General features: G+C 45.5%; 1 protein-coding gene across 3 annotated transcripts; it reads right to left on the minus strand.

Moving 5' to 3' along the window:
• Positions 1-2,238: 2,238 nt before the first annotated feature.
• LOC144700832 (protein kinase family protein / protein phosphatase 2C (PP2C) family protein) lies at positions 2,239-18,971 on the minus strand. 3 transcript variants are annotated; one of them, XR_013580879.1, is made up of 13 exons: positions 18,801-18,971; positions 18,155-18,272; positions 17,919-18,085; positions 17,714-17,781; positions 17,426-17,649; positions 16,162-16,213; positions 14,887-15,421; positions 14,735-14,804; positions 14,439-14,658; positions 14,254-14,358; positions 11,709-11,797; positions 3,531-3,626; positions 2,537-2,564 (listed from the first exon to the last, which is right to left on the minus strand). XR_013580879.1 is itself a non-coding variant. In XM_078572384.1 (12 exons), the coding sequence occupies exons 1-12, from the start codon at positions 18,916-18,918 to the stop codon at positions 2,370-2,372; spliced, it is 1,968 nt and encodes a 655-aa protein (XP_078428510.1). In that variant the 5' UTR covers positions 18,919-18,970; the 3' UTR covers positions 2,239-2,369. The 3 variants fall into 3 exon arrangements, 1 of the variants encoding a protein (XP_078428510.1); XM_078572384.1 differs by lacking the exon at positions 11,709-11,797 and having other exon boundaries at positions 2,239-2,564; positions 18,801-18,970; XR_013580880.1 differs by lacking the exons at positions 2,537-2,564; positions 3,531-3,626 and adding an exon at positions 4,025-11,508.
• Between the last annotated feature and the right edge of the window lie 315 nt (positions 18,972-19,286).

A 19,286-nucleotide genomic window follows, 5' to 3' on the forward strand; every position in this document is an offset into this window, starting at 1 on the left:
GATAAACTGGACGAAGTAATCACCTTCACCAAAGGTGGGATGGTGCGAAAGTTTCTTGTTCGTTGGTTGGGCAAACCATCAACGTACGACGCGTGGATTTCGGAATAGTACCTGGCTCGCTTGCGCCCAGACTTCGTGGCCCCGCTGGAGTTTTCTATCAACAACTCGATGGAGTCGAGTTCTTTTGACCCCCCGAGAATCGATGGCGACGACGTCAACACGACCTTTACGGACTTGCTGGCGCCGTCAACCGACCAAGTCAACACACCGGCATCAAGCATGTCTCCGTCTACGCATGCCCTGTCAAACACGTCTCCACCTACGCATACCCCGTCACGTGTTATGACACGTCGTCAATGCCAGATCGAGAACTGCCCTCTGACGTGATATGATATCACATCGTCTACCTTTACTTTTATTTTTATCTCTCGTATTTTCTCTTTCCTCCAAGGCCTATATATATAGACCAGTGCTACAATAAACATTTGGCAAAGTTATATTCAATAATTGAGTTTTCTCTTGTTGGAGGACTTGCCCTAATCCTCCCTTCTTCCCTAGATCGCCGCCGCTGCCATCGTCATCACCGCCACGCGTTGCCGACCACTGTCCTCCCTTCTCTCGCTCTCTCTCCCTCTTCTCTCTACCTGTTCGCCCAGCCCCAACCGCCAGGGCCGCCCATCGCCAGGACTGTCCCCGCGCCAGACCACCCAACACCAGGGCCGCCCCAGCGCTAGGCCGCCAGCTAGGGCTGCCCGCCTAGGCTGCCCCACGCCAGGGCCGCCCTAGCGCTTGGCCACCCGCCAACGCCGCCCAACGCTTGGGCTGCCCCAGCGCTAGGCCACCCGCCAGGGCCGCCCAACACCTGGGCCGCCCCAGTGCCAGGCCACCCGCCAGGGCCGCCCCAGTGCCAGGCCACTCGCTAGAGCCGCCTGACGACAGGGCCGCCCTAGCGCCAAGCCGCCCGCCAGGGCCGCCCCAGCGCTAGGTCACCCGGCAGGGCCCCCCTCGGCGCCAGACCGCCTGTCAGGGCAGCCAACACTAGAGCTGCCCGAGCACCAAGCCGCCCGCCACGATCGCCTAACACCAGGGCTGTCCCAGCGCCCAATCTCCCATCCATCTCCCTCTATTCATCCATCGTACCCGGACTGTTCGCCATTATTTGTGCCGAACACTGCTTGTCTCTTCTCCACCGGTCAGCGAAACGCCGAGAATTCTCCGCAGCCTCGACACGCACTCCAATGCCGAAGTAACCCTGAACTCTTTGGTGTCGTGTGTTCTTCATCCAGTGTTCCGTAAGAAGTCATCCACCGCCCTCAGATTTGTTTTGGATTTTCTGGAATTTTCAAAGAATAGTGGAATAGTGGATTTTCTTGAGTTTTCCTGCGAACGTGAATTCAATAATATTGATTTTGGTGCTTGGCATCATCACGTTGGTTAAAGACAATACTCCCGCCCTCGACGAGGAAAGGGGCTGCACCACTAATATTTCATCGGATTTAAGTTTTCAAAATCGATCGTGTGGATTTGTGGTCCAATTTATCCCTCCCATTCCTAAACCATCCCAATACCCAGCACGTGTCGTCGTCCTTCCGTCTCATCAGTCGTTCTGCATCCATTCGTTTAGCCGTCCTACATCAGTTTCAAATGAAGGTTTTGGGGAAGTATCTCCTATCAATAAGGTACGAGGTTGGGCTGATAGACTCTACTATTCTTTTCGAGATGTGACAGTTTCCTGCAGGTGGGAGGTTAGAGATTCTCCTGTTCCAACAAACACAGCCGAGCTTGCTGGGTTTCTACTTGCTTTGAGAGAGGAACTGATTCGGTTCCCTCTCTCTCTCTCTATCAACTGATCTTTGTTACCAGATTCTCTACGAAATATCTGCAGATAAGAAAATTCTCGCAAAGATTTTACTTTTGGCATAATTGGGAATGGGTTTTTCTTCTTGAAATTTCTTGGATCTAGGTTCTTGAACCCGGATCTTAACAGGATCCCAGCTCTGGAATCACCATAATTTATATTTCAGATAAAATAAAAGGTCAAAAGTAGGCTTCAATGTTTCATATCTAGAATTCCTGGTTAATCAAAACTAAGCAATCATGACATTCTCTCCCACATAATTAGAAATAATCAATTCATAAAAATGCAGAATTAAAGTTACATAAATGATTAAAAATCTAAAAAATAGACTTCAAGTATCTGTTTTATGCGATCCATTCTCTAGAAGATTTAACCAGGAATTGTCAAAACTACGAAATCGTGACATCCACTCCTGGCATTTGAAAAATTATCTGTACAAAAATAAAATCCACAGACTAAAATTGATATAAACAATTTAATGGGCTTCACAGTTTTACCATGTATGTAAAAGCTAGTATACTCTCTCTGCAGTTGATACGGGATGCAGGAAGACGACGATGACTGTGATGTTGTCTTTGCTGCCACGTGTCGCAGCCTCAGTGGCCAATCTTTTGGCACACATGCTGGGTTCCTTAACTGTGTCCCTTATAATGGAAATCACATCCTCGTTGCTTATCATGTCCCAGAGACCATCGCTTGCCATCACCTGGAAAAGCCAAATTAAGAACTTTTTATTGCTCAATAATCTCTTGGGAATTTCTTGGTTAAGAAATATAAACTGGATCAGAGTAGAGAAAATATTCCAAAATTTTCTGTAAAATAAGTGCATGCCCATGGAGAGTTCGTACAATTGAGACCTAGAGTTGAGTTCCTGATCTCTACTTGTTAATTTTCTAGATGATATTAACAGCCAAGTTATATTTTTTTGTGAAGTAATAGCCAAGTTATATTTTTTTTTGAAGAAACAGCCAAGTTATATAAATCAAATTAAATGCTTGAGATGAATTTAGAGTTAACCTCCTGCTCTCAACTTCCACATTTTCTAGATGAGATTAATTTAATGTAGTCGTATGAATAAAGTGATCAATTATGCTACAAAAATAAGCTTTAATTTCAGTCTCTAAGAAAGACACACTTCCCGTTCTAGAAGTGAAAGAAGTATCCCCAACTTAGAAAGAAGCAGTTCTATAGTCTAGATTTGGAAACACATTTTATGATTTAACATAAAATGATAAAAAAACTTTGCTGATGATAATCAAGCATATTAAGAACCTTTTGGACAACACAGAAATTAAATACTACAGAAAAAAATGTCGGGAAAAAATTGGGAGTATTGTATTTTGTTTCCCTCTTATGATCTTTATCAGAAAAAAATTTAGGGTTTCTTCTTCCTGTAGGAGGTTGAGGATCCAATACATTAAGTTTGGTTTTATCCTCATACACCACCTGGATCCAAAGGCAGCGAGGTTCCTCCCACTGCCCTGATCTAATCTCGTTCTACCTCTCTTCTTCATCTCTCTTTTATCTTGTGTCTCTTCCATCTCTGTCTAGTCCTCTTTCCCTATGATGATTAGAATACTTTGCTTATGATTTTCAAACATATCCAACACTTTTGAAAGGACACAAATGTTTAATTGATGGCATCTTATGTTTACTAGATGAAGATACTCACCAGATATTCATCATCTGCAGATAGGGACGTCTCAGTTATCTCTGGTTCTGCAGTCACAGCTGGCTTCAAATCATCATCACCAATTGATCTTGTCACCTATTCACAAGAAACCATCATCCTAGAAATCAGAACACCAGAAAAATCACCTATGAACTGAATTACATTCTTAATTTACTGACTGGGTAAAATGTCCACACTGGGTAAAATAGTAAGTTGGTTTATAATTTTGGAAGCATATCCATAACCCAGTCCAAGAGCATTCAATCAAAACATATTAAATGGACATTAGAAACAAAAAAGGATGAGGAAGCCGGGACAAGTCTGATAAGTTGTGACTACCAAAGGAAGAATAAAAGATGAGGTCAACACGATGTATTGTTGGCCAGGAGGTGAGCAGGCCCCAGGAGACGGGTAGTCTCGTCATGTTTGCCCACAAGGGCATTTCAGTCATTTGGTCACTATGTATTTCCTTTAAATAAGTGTTAAGCCACGAATACTCCAAATTACTTGTTATAGCTTAACTTCTCGCAACACACAATGTCTGAGAAGGTAGAAAAAGATAGAACGATAGAAGGAGGAGAAGGGGTTAGGGGTGATTGACGATGCCTTCGAGCAGACGGGGTTGACGACGCCTGGACTCGGTCTGGGCCCGTCCTCGAGCAGGGGTGGTCATCAAGACCAAAAGCTCCCTTTCTCTCCTTGCCGATGAGTTGAAACAGACTCCGCCAATGGGCCCCCAACATTCATAGATGCGGTGACGGATCGCATCAGGACTCCCTCCCAGGGCAATCAGCTTGTCCTCAAGCTGAAAATCTGGGAACTGTTGGCGTAGGCGGTCTGCGACTTCCCAAGTAGCTTCGAAGTCGGGTAGGCCTGCCCAATGCGTGAGGACTTGTAGTCCATGGGCGGAGGGTTGAAATGCTGAAATATGCGAGGGGGTGACTTGCCATTCTCATTCTGAAGTGAGGCTTCGCGGCAGTGGTTGTACCCGATCCGTCGCTCCCACCGCCCTCTTGAGCTGTGATACATGAAATACGGGATAGGTGTGAGCCTCGGCCGGCAAGTCAACACAGTATGCCACTGCTCCAATGCGTTGGGTGATTTGATACGGTCCGAAGTACTTAGGGGCCAATTTCTCATTCGGAACACGGGCAAGGGATCTCATGCGGTAGGGATTCAGCCTGAGAAAAACCGATTCCCCAACGTAGAATTCCACGTCCCGACGATGACTGTCGGCCGCACGCTTCATATTGGCTTGTGCGCGCAATAAATGTTGGCAGAGTAATGTCAGGATTTGATCCCGTTCTTGGAGAAGATGATCTAGGTCGTCCAGGGGTGTCGCGGGGCTGCCATGCCATAAAAGCGTCGGGGGCTCGCGCCCGTACACTTCTTTGAAGGGCGACATCTTGATGGCTGCATGGCAGGATGTATTGTAGCTCAACTCTGCCCAGTGCAACCACGACCTCCACTTTTTGGGTTGATCGCCTGCAAAACAATGCAAATAAGCTTCTAAAGAGCGGTTAACTACCTCGGTTTGTCCATCAGTTTCCAGGTGATAAGCCGAGCTGTGCTGCAATTTGGTCCCTTGTAGCTTGTGTAACTCGGTCCAGAAATGGCTCAAAAATATGCTTGCTGCCGTCCGAAATAATGGTGCGTGGCGTGCCGTGGAGCTTGATGATCTCTGTGGTGAACTTAGAAGCCACGTCCTTGGCGGAGAAGGGGTGACCCAAGCTGATGAAGTGCGCATACTTGCTAAGGCGGTCGACCACCACGAATATGCAGTCCACTCCGCTGGACTTGGGAAGACCCTCCACGAAGTCCATGGAAATGTCTTCCCATATTTGCTGAGGAATCGGTAGTGGTTGCAAGAGCCCCGCCGGGGAGAGCGACGACGTCTTGAACCGCTGGCACTGGGAGCAGCTGTTGATGTAGGACTTGATGACGCATTTCATACCTCGCCAGTAGAATTGTGATGCCACGCGCTTGTACGTCTTGAGGAATCCCCAATGGCCACCGATGACCCCGTCGTGAAGTTCCTTCATGATAAGCCCAATTTTCGGCGATCCGGCTGGTAACACTAGACGTCCGCCATGAATTAACACTCCGTGTGACAATTTGTACTTGCCTTGGCTGTTGGGGTCCTTTTGTAACTTCTGAATAACTGCCTGTAGATATGGATCTCTATCCACCTCTTGGCGCAGACTTCCGATGTCCTCCCATGGAGAGAGAGATACCGCGTGTACAGTTACGTCTGTGGTTGTCAATTGGCGAGATAATGCGTCGGCCACTTGATTCGAACTCCCTGTCTTGTACTGGATGGAAAAATGATGTCTTTTGGCTTCATGCGGATCTGATGATAGCCCGACTTGAGGTCGAGCTTGGAGAAGATTGTCGTGCCGCGGAGTTCTTCCAGTAGCTCATCCACCACTGGAATGGGAAAGCGATCCGGTACTGTGATGCCATTGAGGGCCCTGTAATCCACGCAAAAGCGCCATCCCCCTGTCTTTTTCTTCACGAGGAGAGCAGGACTGGAGAAGGGACTGCGCGACGGTCTGATGATGCCCCCCATCAACTGCTCGTCCACAAGCCGTTCTAGCTCATTCTTCTGTAGATGGGAATAACGGTATGGCCAGCAGTGGATCGGTCCCACTCCTGGACGCAGCGTGATTTGATGATCGCAGGCTTGGTGGGGCGGTAGGGTCGTTGGCGCATGGCAGACAGTCGGAAATTGCATTCTGTAGGGCTCTCTGTCTGTCGTCGCCTCTGTCGCCTGCGAGATCACTGACAAGGTTATGGCAAGTTTGTATAAGCCCATACCTACTGTCGACGCCCGCTTGCTGTTTGTTGAGTTCGCAGCTGCTTCAAGCTGCGTCTCGCTCGGATCTCCCTTCAACGTGTGCCATACTCCATCGGCCTGAAATCATAGTAGAAGCAGGTCCCATTGTGTGGAAGTCCAATCTAGGGTGCGGAGCCACGTGAACCCCAGAATGACATCGAGGCATAAGTCTTGGACCGGGTGAAAGGAGACGATTGTGGAATATGCTTGAATGTGGAGTTGCACGTCAGAGCATAGCTCGGTCCCATGAGATCGCCTGCTGTCTCCATAGCGCACACAGTATGGGGTCGTACTTTGTCGCTTCAGCCCCAACCTGTGAGCCAGCCCGTCGTCGATAAAATTTTCAGATGCCCCCGAGTCGATGAGGATGGTGACTTCTTGGTCGTGAATACGACCCTTGAGCTGGAGAGAATGTGGCGCCGACATGTTAGTGACCGTTTGAATAGTGAGTTTTCTGAGCTCCCTCAGGCTATCTGTCATCGTGCTCGGCTCGTCCTCGACCTCCTCTTCTTCATCCGACTGTATTCCCGTCGACTCTGCCGTATGCATCACGATTGAGACGTTCAGTGCCTTCCGACAAACATGGCCTGGCGTAAACTTACCATTGCATTGGAAGCACAGGCCTTGCGCCTTTCGAGTGGCAATCTCTTCAGCTGTTAGCCGAATCTGGCAGGGTACTCACACTGGAGGATTTCCTCCGGGCACTCCCCCTAAGGGGTTTGGTGCTGTGAAGCTCCGCGAGTTGTCCCCCGTTGTTCGTTGAGTTCTGCTGTTCCGTCTTGAGGTTGTCATCTCCACTTGGTGGAGTAGCTTCTCCGCTTTGAACGCACAATCAATTAGTGTGCTTCGGTAGAGCGAGGCTCGCGCCGATCAATTTCCGCTTGTAGGGACGGTTTCAAAGCAGAGTATAAGGCGTGCATGGCAGTTTCTTCGGAGATCTCGGGCAAGTACCCAATCAGATCCACGAAGGTGGAGACCACTTCGTCCACCCTGCCCGTTTGATGTAGCTTGAACAGTTGATGGTAGGCCTCCCGGGGTTGAAAGCCGAAGCGATACGACAGTTGCCATTTGAAATCGTCCTAGCTGACAAATCCAGCTCGGTTGTCTTTGAAACAGAACCATGCCGACGCCTTGCCTTCCATGTATGACGAAACAATCCAAAGTCTCTCTCCATCTCGAGCGGAATATGCCCGGAAGTAGTGCTCCACGTGGTGCAACCAGCGTTCTGGATCCCCTCCCATGAAAGACGGTATATCTGCGGTCCGGTGGTGGTGGATCGACCGGTATTGCCGATTACCCGGGCGGTGACCTCGTCGTACTGGACCTCGACGATTGTACTCTTCTTCTTCGTCATGGTCCAAATCACAGTCTCCCACGAAGGCACCGCGGTCGTGACGGGGCATCACCGGCGGCAAGCGAGGCCCCGGCCGCGGTTCCCGTGCTGGAGATGGCTCCCTTGAGTGCCCACAGCGGAAACGGTCTATGGGCAGTCTCGAGTCGTCGCCCTCCAGTCCCGAGCCGCTCAACTTGTAAAGTTAGGTGGGTTCTCGGTGAATGAGGTCGCCAGGGAATTCCATGCAACTCTTCGTCGGCGAACCGGCGGTGTTCCCACCCAACATCCGGTGGTGGAAGACCTTGTACGTCCTTGGAGCCGCCCACCCCGGCCGTGACAGGTCGACGGAAGTCGTCGACCCAGAGGCCTCTCGGACCACCTTTGAAGTCCTGGGCGGAGGGCTCTCCGTCGTCCGCCCGCGGGCCTCCTGCGCTTGAATGACGGGCCGGGCCGAGCATAACTGAGCCCGCTTGTCTTCCCTCTCCTGCAAATGGGCCTATTTGCGTTAGGCGGGCCCGCTCGCGGCGAGGGAGGGACAAGTCGGCCCACCGGTCATGAACCAGTCCGTTTGACCGATCTGTGTTCCCTGCGCCAAGTCCCGTAGGGTTAGCCGAGAAGACGTCGGCGTCGACCCTGGCGGCGCCAACAGTTTCCCCTTCAGTCGGCGACGGTGGCGGACCTGACGAAGGCAGCGGCGGTGCAGGTGGCGGCTCGCGCGGCTGGGGGGCCGCGTGCTCCTGCACCTGGATCGATAATGGAGGGCCCAATTGGGACAACTCCAGCTCCTGCCTTGGTGTACGGTGGTCTGGTCGCTGCTCGAGCGCAAGGAGCAGTCAATCGAACCTTTCTTCGAAGCGCTGGATGCGGGCCTCCATCGTCCCCAGGGAACGGCTCTTATACCAATTTGTTAAGCCACAAATACTCCAAATTACTTGTTATAGCTTAACAACGTCTTGCAACACACAATGTGTGAGAAGGTAGAAAAAGATAGAACGATAGGAGGAGAATGGGATAGGCGGGATTGACGACGCCTTCGAGCAGACGGGGTTGACGACGCCTGGACTCGGTCTGGGCCCGTCCTCGAGCAGAGGTGGTAGTCAAGACCAAAAGCTCCCTTTCTCTCCTTGGCGATGAGTTGAAATAGACTCCGCTAATGGGCCCCCAACGTGGGCCCGGGCCGACGTTCGTAGATGCGGTGACGGATCGCATCAATAAGGATGCCCTCCCTTTAGGAAGGCATCGAGAAGAATGAAGGTCTATTGTCTCTCCTCTCCATGTCTACGGTCTCTCTCTTCCTCTACAATCCCCCTCCCCCATGATCGTCTCTACCTCAGAGCGTCTTCGGTGGCTCATCCCCAGTTGATCCCTGCCTGATCTGTATGACCTTTCCTCAGATCATTCCTGTTCTCCTTTCTACCCTGGGAACCTCTCCTCCTCATTTTCTATTCCCTTCCCCAATACAAGCTTACACCTAGGACTCTTATGAGTTAGCATGGCAGCAGAAGTCATCATTGGTAGAGAGCCTTATGGCTTACTAATAATGGGTATGAACCAACCCGTAGCAATGGATCCCAGAGGTTTAAAAACGAATAAATACAGGGCAAGCCAGGGAAAAGCAGTTATTTTTTGACAAACTGATTCTGGAGAGAAAGAACAAGGCAGACAAGGAGCTGTATTTGGAAAAACTCTCACAGAGGGTGCTTGGGATTTTGGAGACACGTGATCTCGATAGATAGGAGTGCCTGACCGAAAGGTAACAGGTCAGCTAAAGGAGGATCTCTGGCAGATTGGAATTACTAAGTGAGTAATATTTTCTTTAGAGTTTCTTTACTTTTTGATAATTTTTTTAATAATTAGAAAATCTAAAAATGAGAGGAAGGTAATGACAGACGTGACCAGCCTCATGTAGGGATTATAAGAGGCTATTCCAAAGGGTATTGTCGGCTGTTCCCACTGTGAAGTTCCCACATGATTTCTCTTCACAAAGTTAATTTTATCCTGTTGCTAGTGGTGTGGGGTGGAAGGTACCTATAGGCCGAATGGGCTGACATGCAGGGCCGAATTAGCCACAGGAGTTTACTGCCCGCATTTGTAGTGGTTCTCAAAGTAAAAAAAACATGTGTGGGGAACCGGTTCTAAAATGGCAGCCAGGTCTCATGTGGTCGTACTGGTCATTGAAGATGATAAAGTGCTTGTACAATAGTCAAAAGCCCCCTTTGCCACCTCCATAATGATTGCCATCAATATATTTACGCTCATGGCCCCTCAGGCATTTGCAGCTGTCTTGCAGACGTAGTTTGGGTGCATCAAGATCTGGTGGTACCTCGCCTTCAAGTAAAGCTTGACTAAGTTGTGTGCTCCATATAATTCAACAAGCCCTCCCTGAACTTCACCATACTGGGATTTCAGCAAAGACTTAGGGCTGCTGAGGCCATATGTCCATGAGCAAATTATGGAAAGGTTTCAACCATTACTTCTAGCATCCCCCTCCACAAAGGTAATGTCAGTGGCTTCAAGAGTGACAGTCTTTGGAAGCGGAGGGTTTGTGACTTGCATGGGCATTTATTCCTGGGGTTCAACTCTCATTGCAAAGGAAGCCAAGGAGAGTCCCAGTACTCTGCGTCTTTGGGGTGGCGAATCTAGCCAATGTAACTTGGTGGTAGACAGGAGGCCTGCCAAGAGAGGAGCATCTATCGAGAGGAGTACGCAGCCGCACTTGAGGTTTACAATACCGCTTAGTATCCCAGCAGGTCTGAACTGCTGCATATTATTCGACATGCTCCTGCCTTGATGTCCTTTCAAACTCCAAGATATCCAAGCATTATGGAGACACCATCATCTGGGCCAGGTCATCAAAGAGTTCCCAAAAAATTGCTGCCTTGAACACTACAAGCTTCTGGAGGATGCCCTGTCAGAGGACATTGAAGTATGTCCATTTAATCAACAGTGATGAGGCTTAATTTTGGCTTGCAATGCAATGGAGGTTGACCGAGTTGGTCTTGCTGAAACAATGGAGAAAAGAAGATGAAATTGCCACTGGAGACCATCGTACAATGCTCCTGCCACTATCATAGGGTTGATAGGTGATACTGGGGTTATCCTTTAATTTATCCAGTATCAACTCATCAGGCTTTTTGTTGTTCTCTAAAATAATATACAGTAAAAACATACGAAATACCTCAAATAAGGTTTCAATATTGAGTTCTTCCTGTTCAAGGCCCGATGATCAATACATATTCTTCATCCCCCATCCTTCTTTTTAATCAATGGAGCTGGAATGGAGAACACGCTCGAAGGCGGCCGGATTACATTAGAATTCAGCAATTCTTGTGTCAGTTCTTTTCTATAATTCTTGTTTAAATGTGAATACTAATATGGATTCATTTTTACTGGCTGAGACCCTGGTAATAGTTGCATGTGATGGTAGATGTCTCTCTGATAGGTTCTATGCAATGAAATACAAGAGGAGAAACAAGCATAGAGCAGGTCGGCATCTTGTTGACTAGCAGCGTTGACCACGAGGGGGACTAAATAAAGATCCAGAGGGAGCTCCCCTATAAATAAGATGGAGGTCCAGGTATGAGAAGTTAGTTCTTTTCTTGAAAGTTAACTCGACGGTTACGTCGGTAAGGCCGAGGCAGCTGGAGGGATTCTCGACAGCTGATCGGAGGGAGGAGCACGATTCGTCGGGCCGCCCGGGAGCGTGGAGTCAATCTGAAGACAGGAGATTGCTAGAGGCATTGCCAAGGATCTCGTACGATCAAGGAGGAGCATCGCCGAGGAGAAGGAGTGCCCCGATCCGCAAGGATCTGATCAGAGAGGATCAAGGGTTGTATTTTCGGAATCGAACAACAATTTGGGAAGATATATTGAAAAGCGAACATTGATACTTTTCCTTCATATCACTCTCTTAGTTGGTAACCTCACATGTGGTTCAAAAACTGGTGGATAAATAATTCTCAAATTTCTTTAAAAAATCAACAATTTGAGTCAGTTCTAGAGAAATTACCATGGTCATGTTCGGGTTGCAGATGGCATGTAGCTTCCTGAACTGCTGCTCACTTCTCACTATTTCATGAGGCTGTTGAGACATGTGGCCTGAATTCCACATCAGTGTGCAGGAAATATAAACGATCTTGCCAAAGAATGTTTAAAGTGCACAAATTGTAATTTGAATAAATCAGTCTCAAATTGCTGGTGAGTGGCAGCAAGTCTCGTATGATTTCCAGGCTCTAGACATGAGATGACGTAAAGATAGTCATCATCCAAATAAACCTGAATCTTTTTCTTCTAGAATGAGAATGTTTAAAGTGGCCAATATAGCTAGATTAATCAAATCTTTTGTTGCTCCAACATTGATAAATACCACCACTGGTTATCCATGTATACTGGCCGACAGATTGAGTGAGATACCGCAGATTTACACAAGCTAGATATAATGTCGTTCCAGTCGTAGGTTTGTTGTATGTCTTCATTAAGACATCTTACACGACATCTGCTGGGACAGCCTGTTCGTCACCTTCCCTAATCAGAATGAAATTTAAATTTTCTTCCAGTAGGGTCCAGGGCCAAACAAATCATTACCAAAGTAACAGAGTCTCTTAACTTTCCTCTACTTATATTCTGAGTCTTTTTTTGAAAAAGAAGAGGGAAGATGACCCAGTATGGTGATTGATAAGTTCTACTCTCGGAAATATCAAAGAAAGAAGAAGAGAGTGCCCGGTAAATGCGCCGTTGACCGGGCGATGTGACCTTAAGCCTCTGTGAAGCCACCCTATAAATAAAGGGGTCGACAGACAGGAATGGGGATGAACATTTTCTTGAAGCAGCTGCCGATTACCATATTGGGGAAGGCCAGAGCGGAGGATCAAGCCGACGCCGCCCTGGAGGGAGGAGTTCTTCCAGATTTGGAGGAGACGCCCCAACTCGAGAAGGAACTCCACGGAGGAGTCGTCTCGATTGTCTACATTGGAATTGATAGTGTACGTCGTTGCAGTTACAATTCTCGGAACACAGAGTACTATTTTTTGGCATATATCGTTGTTGGATTTCCGGAACAGATAGGGTTGGAGTTGAACCTATCAGTGATCAACCCATGAATAAAAAGAAATGTAACTTCTTAGCTGAAAATCCCTTCCTCATCCTGGCCACATCCTTCTTTATTTATAGCTCTAGCCTTCTCCCCGTTGCTCGTTTAATCTCTGATATGCAGCATTGGTCACAAATGACAGATTGTTTCACCTCTTTTTTCTGTTAACTACACCTGCACAGAGCCCAATCATGTACATCACAAGAGGAAGGTGATTGAGGAGATATGGCTGTCGCGATATTTCCCATTGATTTCTTTCTACCCATTAACCGGACACGAGTCATTTGACTATCATTGAACTAGTATACAAGTAAGCCTAAATCAATGAAAAATGCAATTTTCTGCTCCACTGCATTATATTCACTGCACTGTCAGTAACCTTGACAAGTCATAGGAAGGATGTCATCAGTGGTCAGTGGCACATGCCTATCAGGTGGAGTCATCATGGAAATTTCATACAAATACAGCAATCTTTTCTGCCGAGAAGACTGCTGTATCTGTATGAATTTGGTTTACCAAACTCATCACCGGAGACAGTGGGATGCTCTACAAAGCACATTGGAGAAATTGGCTAGGGTTGGTAGTGACTGTGAGGCAGAAAATGGCAGGGCATGCAAGCTCAGTCTGGATTTTTTAATGTCTTTGGGAAGTGTTGCTGTCGCTATCACATCTGGCTAGCTCTAGGAAAGACAGTGGTACATTACACTATGAGGCAGATGACTGCATCTTGATGCAGTGCAGTCAATCCTTGATTGCTCGCATCACCTAATGGTTGGGTTGCACAAAGTGCAACAAGACACATGCCATTTTTTTACAGAAATTACCCAACGCTCCACCTTCTTCTCCACCCAAGAAAAAATAGGCCAGGTAACAGGCAGAATCATGATCTGAACCTCATAGAAGAGAAGATTCCACATTTAGTAAAAACAAAGTTTCCATTCATTTCACATGGGTCCATCTCGACAGCTATTACTAAAAGAAGGAAAACTGGCTCACCAAACCAAAAATAATATTTTCCTTAATATTAAATTGTCAAGGCATTGTTCAAAGTATCGTTAAACTAACTGAAGTGGAATCAATAATGGAACACCACAGAAATTAAATAATTACCATTGTTACCATTCTTCAATTAAATAAAATTGGTTAATCATTTTTTCCATACTAAATTAGATCAGGTAAGAAGAAACACATAAAATAATGAAATCATATGCTGCAATGACTAAATGATCGTCTTTGTCTATCAGAATTGTTTAATGGGGAATATGCATCACAAGGAATGATTTGATAAACCAACAAAAAATTGGGGCTTCTAAAGATTAATCTCAGAAAATAAAGTACTGGGGGACGCATAAGTCAGAAAAAATCAGAGGTGAGTAACAATGTTTGACCATGAAAAGCACAAAAAATAAGAACATTTTGATCATCTCTACATGGAATCTGGATTTAAACTCTAAAATAAAATAACCTGTAGAGCAGCAGGGCCAATTCTCCAGGTGTCTACTTTCCAGTTGACTTCCATGCCTTGCTTGACAACTCTGTCTCTTTCTTCAGGACAGCTAGCAACGTGATCCTGTAAAAGTACATTGAAACAGAAAAGTGAACAATAATGGAGTAATAAATGAGTATATCTATTAGAAACAACGTATTCACCTTACTGAGAGGAATTGGGTTACCCCTATGACATAATATTGCTCGACAATCACCAGCATTTGCAATGAAAAGCTTATTTTGGACAATTAAAGCAATCATTGCAGTACAACCTGGGTGCCACTCTTTCTGAGCGACTCTCTTCAAATTACGTTGATGAATCAACTCTTTTCTGAATTCTGAATCTGTCTTAACAAAAGCATTGACCAATGCTTCTGATGGACTGCATCAAAGAAATTTAAAGTCAGACAAAAACAGTGAAGTATACCAAAAAAGAGTAACTCAGGTTAAAGTTGCACCAGCTCGTGGAGCATAAAGTCTGTAAATATCCTGGCAATGCTTGAGAAGAAAACTCAGCTGCTGCTGAGCCTGAAACAAGTTCAAATTTAACTATCATTCATAAAAAAAATTATCCAAATGATTTCAGTGGAAAACAAAATTGTTTGCAAACCTCGATGGCCATCAAAAATCCCAAATAGATGAATATCATCTTTTTCACAAAATTTTGGTAGCATGAAATGAGTGTCTTCCATGCTCTCCCTTCTCCCACAGGTGGCAAAGGAACCCCAAGAAAGAGTTGGCTCATAAACATGGTCATCTTTCACAAAACCAGCCCACAAGTCAAATTGGGAGTCGACCAACTGAATTTTCTTGGACATACGTTCCCCTTGAGAATACCAATTTAATTCTTCCATATAATTTTTGCAGTGACCATTTGTATTTTGGAATAGCACATCCGAGGAAGTTGAGACATCCTTTACAGATTCCCTTGTTTTTTCATCATGAATGACAATCGAGTTAAGCTCCTCAACTATATCAACAAAATGCGGCCGATCCAAAGGATTGGGTGCCCAGCATTTCTCAATGAGTTGAAATAATGATGTTGGGACACCAGATTCTGACGATGCACATAGAGGCCGTAAGCCATGGGATATTGCGGCTGTGAGCTGTTGTTCAGTGTAATTCACTTCAAGAACGGTGTGAGCCTGCATGGAATTTTATTGTGTTGTCAAGACTATATTTAAGATGAGGCATTACATAGAGCATAAACATTTTTTTACTCAAGTATTATATTTTAAGTGGTGCACTTCTTTCTATAAATGATCCTGTGTATAGACATCAACCGAACATATTCTATGGAACTGATATGAGACTATGGACGTTCTACGTAAGGGACTACTCATTTGGCAGAGGGCGCCAGGGTATGCAAGACCCACAGGACCCCAATTTACAGTGCATTACCATCAGGAAATCCCAAGCGGAAGCAGAAGTGCTAATCAAAGTAGTGGGGCTGGAAGCAGAGAACTCACGGGAATGCATCACCGTCTGCACCAGGCAGTTCCCTGAGTTGCTGCTGAAGATCAAGGTGAGAGCAAAAGAGGGATGGATTGGTACGAGATTATGGATGCCCTACATAAAGCAAAGGGAACACACATGAGGGCGTAAGTGGTTAAGAGGAAGGGGGAGGTAGTCAAGAGGGGGAACCAAAGAGTATGGTTTGTGGGTAGAGGGCTCCTGGTTGTTCTGCAGGAGAATACAATGTTAGGACTTTTCAGTAGAAAAGTTGCCCCAGAAAGTACTTTAAACTATTTCCTGTATTATGTGGCACAAGCAAAACATTTCTAGCTTCAAAGATGATTAAACTTTACATGACTGTGTAATAATATGGTACTTATGAAGTTATCCTTTTCAAAGCAGGACAGCAAATAATTTCATTGTTGTATACCTGTGCCTCTGTGCGCAAGTCTGTGAAGGGAACAACTCCAGTTAGAAGCTCGCTGCAATTTCAAGTACAAGAAATGACTTCTCATGCAAAATGATACCATGAAAGTAATGGAGATGGCTATCTCCAATGAAAAATTATATTTATTTTCTTCCCAGTTATTTACAACTTTTTGAGACACCAAAAACATAATATGCTAAAATTTAACATTTACAGTTTTCTCGCAAATAGAAGGTTTCTCATTCTTAATTTGTGATACAACTCCTCATCTCGCTCAGCAATGAAAACATTCGAATTCCACAATCAACCAATGTCCAACAGCTGTCTAGGTGTTAAACAGTGATGAGAGGAATAGAAGATAGGGAAGAGGAAGCTGCCGTCTCCCGCCTGAGCGGCAGTGAGCACCTATGTCCACTCGATCGATACTATTGAGGGTGATTGTAGGGGGAAGAGGGAGGGAACAGAGTGTTAGGGTCGAGCTGGTAGAGAAGAAGGAGAAGAGGAAGACAGGGAAGAGGAGGCAGAAGACTCACGAGAGTTTTTTTCCTGCTTTTTCAATCAATCTTCCCAGTCTCTTTTGACTCAAGGTGCACCATGAGTCAAAACCCTTAGAGGGCTGGATTGGGTTTGGCCCTTGTTATGGGTCGATAATGAAGAAGGCCGTTCGGCCCCATGCTGCCTTTGATCAAATTTCATCTCACGAGGAATTATGATCGTAATGACAAAAGGGCACTGCAGTGACATAGTTTTGGATACTTTCAAAAAAAAAACTAAAGAGGAAGAATCAACTTCAGGTACCGATATTAAAAAAAATAAGTGTCTGAATCCTCAACAGGATGAAATCCTTTTTATGACAGGAGGGTGGGTTCATAGAGACAAAATACAGTTTTAAACGAGTTGAATCAGTCAATGTCACCCATAACATAATGCTCACATTTTGAATGCAAGAATAAAATGCATTTTTCAAAAAAATGATTAATATATTATAATATCTTCTGCTATTTCCATTCCAGGAACTGACTCACCATCTATTCAATCTGTGATTCAAAAGGCCACCTTGCGGTAAAGGTAAAAAAACTTCAGTGATTAAAATTTTGGGCCTTACACGTGATTAAAGCAATTATCTAAAAACGAAGAGACAATTAGGGAGCGTAGACATTGGAGCCCAAAAAGAGCCTCATAATGATGTATTTCCGCATCAGATATTAATCTTGCTTTTGATAAGGGAATTATTAACCTCTAATATATAACTAATGGGAAGGCTTACTTGATTGTTATTGCATAACTGTAGACATCTGATTTTTCTGTATGCACATCCTTTTTCAGAATTTCTGGTGCCATGTAAATAAGTGTGCCAACCATGTTCTTCTTGTGAAAACCCCCGGTTGGTTTTCCTGACGATCTCCAATTCTCAGCAGACATACATTTGAGATCCCTCTGATATGCCGCAAGACCAAAATCAGCAACACGTGGATGTAGATCTGCATCCAGCTGCAAAATAGTAGCCTCAGAAACACGCCAATCACGCAAAATTTTCTCACAAATCGATGATTACCAAAATATTTGCTGGTTTGATGTCCCTGTGCACAATTCCCTGATTGTGAAGGTACTTCAGAGCTCTAGCTACGAACAGAAGAGTCCAAAATCTTCCAAGTTAGGAAACAAAGAAGAATACGAACATACATTAATTGACAGTAAATAATTTCAGATATTTTTTTTCTCACGACATCTTCATGTTCATCATAGGATTGTAACAATACCAATTTCTGTTGTAATAACGAGAGCTTCGTGTGTTGTCGGGCTCCACTCCTCTATATGCAACTTCTCAGCAAGGTTCGGAGACTCGTAGAACTCAAAGAAAAGTAGGTAACTTGGTGGTCTCGCGTGTGCAGCAATCAATTTCACCAAACCAGGATGATCCAGCTTACTGAAAAGAATAAGATGAATTAAAACAGCTGAATTTCTATATATTGAGAAAACAAAATTCACTAAGCACCAGAGCAACTGCAGCTGGCGATGATACTTGTCGATGTCATCTGCAGTGGACAAAACCGGTTTCTTCGCTGCCACACGCCTCCCGTTGAGCAGAGCCTCAAAAACTGTGCTCTCAGATCCTTGAAGCGAAAGAAATCAGGAAGACACGGATTCAGAAATTACAAATCTCGCCGATAAAAGTAAACGACAACAACTTTTGCGAATAATTCCTGGCAAAAATCGATTGAGCGACAAATTACAAATCCCGGCGATAAACATTAACGAGAACACTTTTTGCAAATAATGCCCAGCGGAAATCGATTGACCAACAATTTACACATCCCGGCGATAAACATTAACGAGAACACCTGGGCAAATAGTTCCCGGCGAAAATCGAATGAGCAAAAAATTACATATCCCGGTGATAGACATTAACGAGAATACCTTTGCAAATAATTCCCGGTGGAAATCGACTGAGCAACAAATTACACATCCCAGGGATAAACATTAATCTGAATACCTTTGCAAATACCCGGCGGAAGTCGATTGAGCAACAAAAATAAAAAATCCTGGCGATAAAAGAAAACGAAACTACCTTTTGCAAGTAATTTCCGGCGAAAATCGATCGAGCGATTACAGATCGCGGCGAAAATAGATTTGAAAAATACCTTTTGCGATTGGCGCTAGCAACGAGAACGATTGCGGAGGAAGATGCAAAGGAATTCTTTCACTGGTGCAGCAGCCTCTGAAACAAGAATTGGACTCCATTGCCATCTCCCTCCCCATCTCCCTCTCTTCAGCTCGATCTGGCGCCTTTCCTGAGCCACGAACTTTAAAACAACAGGCGGGACTGGTATTTATACCCGTGACCTTGATGCCACGTAAGCAACCCCTCAGCGCACGACACGTGTACTCTCTCGGCGCTTTTCTACTCATTTTTTTTTATTTACCGTTTTTTAGAATTAATTCTTCGTCAACTGCAAATATAGTTCTTGATCGTCCGGGACGTGGACGAGGGACAGGATGGGACTAAGATCGTCCCGTTCGACATCCGGAATCAGTGCAGGGACGAAAAAATAGTCCAGTCCGCTTTACGACTTAGCCAGTTTTGTCCATTCAGAGAAATACGTTTTTGTCCCTCGTTCCGGACGAAA

Source organism: Wolffia australiana, chromosome 3, assembly GCF_029677425.1.
Source record: "Wolffia australiana isolate 7733 chromosome 3, ASM2967742v1".
Taxonomy (NCBI): domain Eukaryota; kingdom Viridiplantae; phylum Streptophyta; class Magnoliopsida; order Alismatales; family Araceae; genus Wolffia; species Wolffia australiana.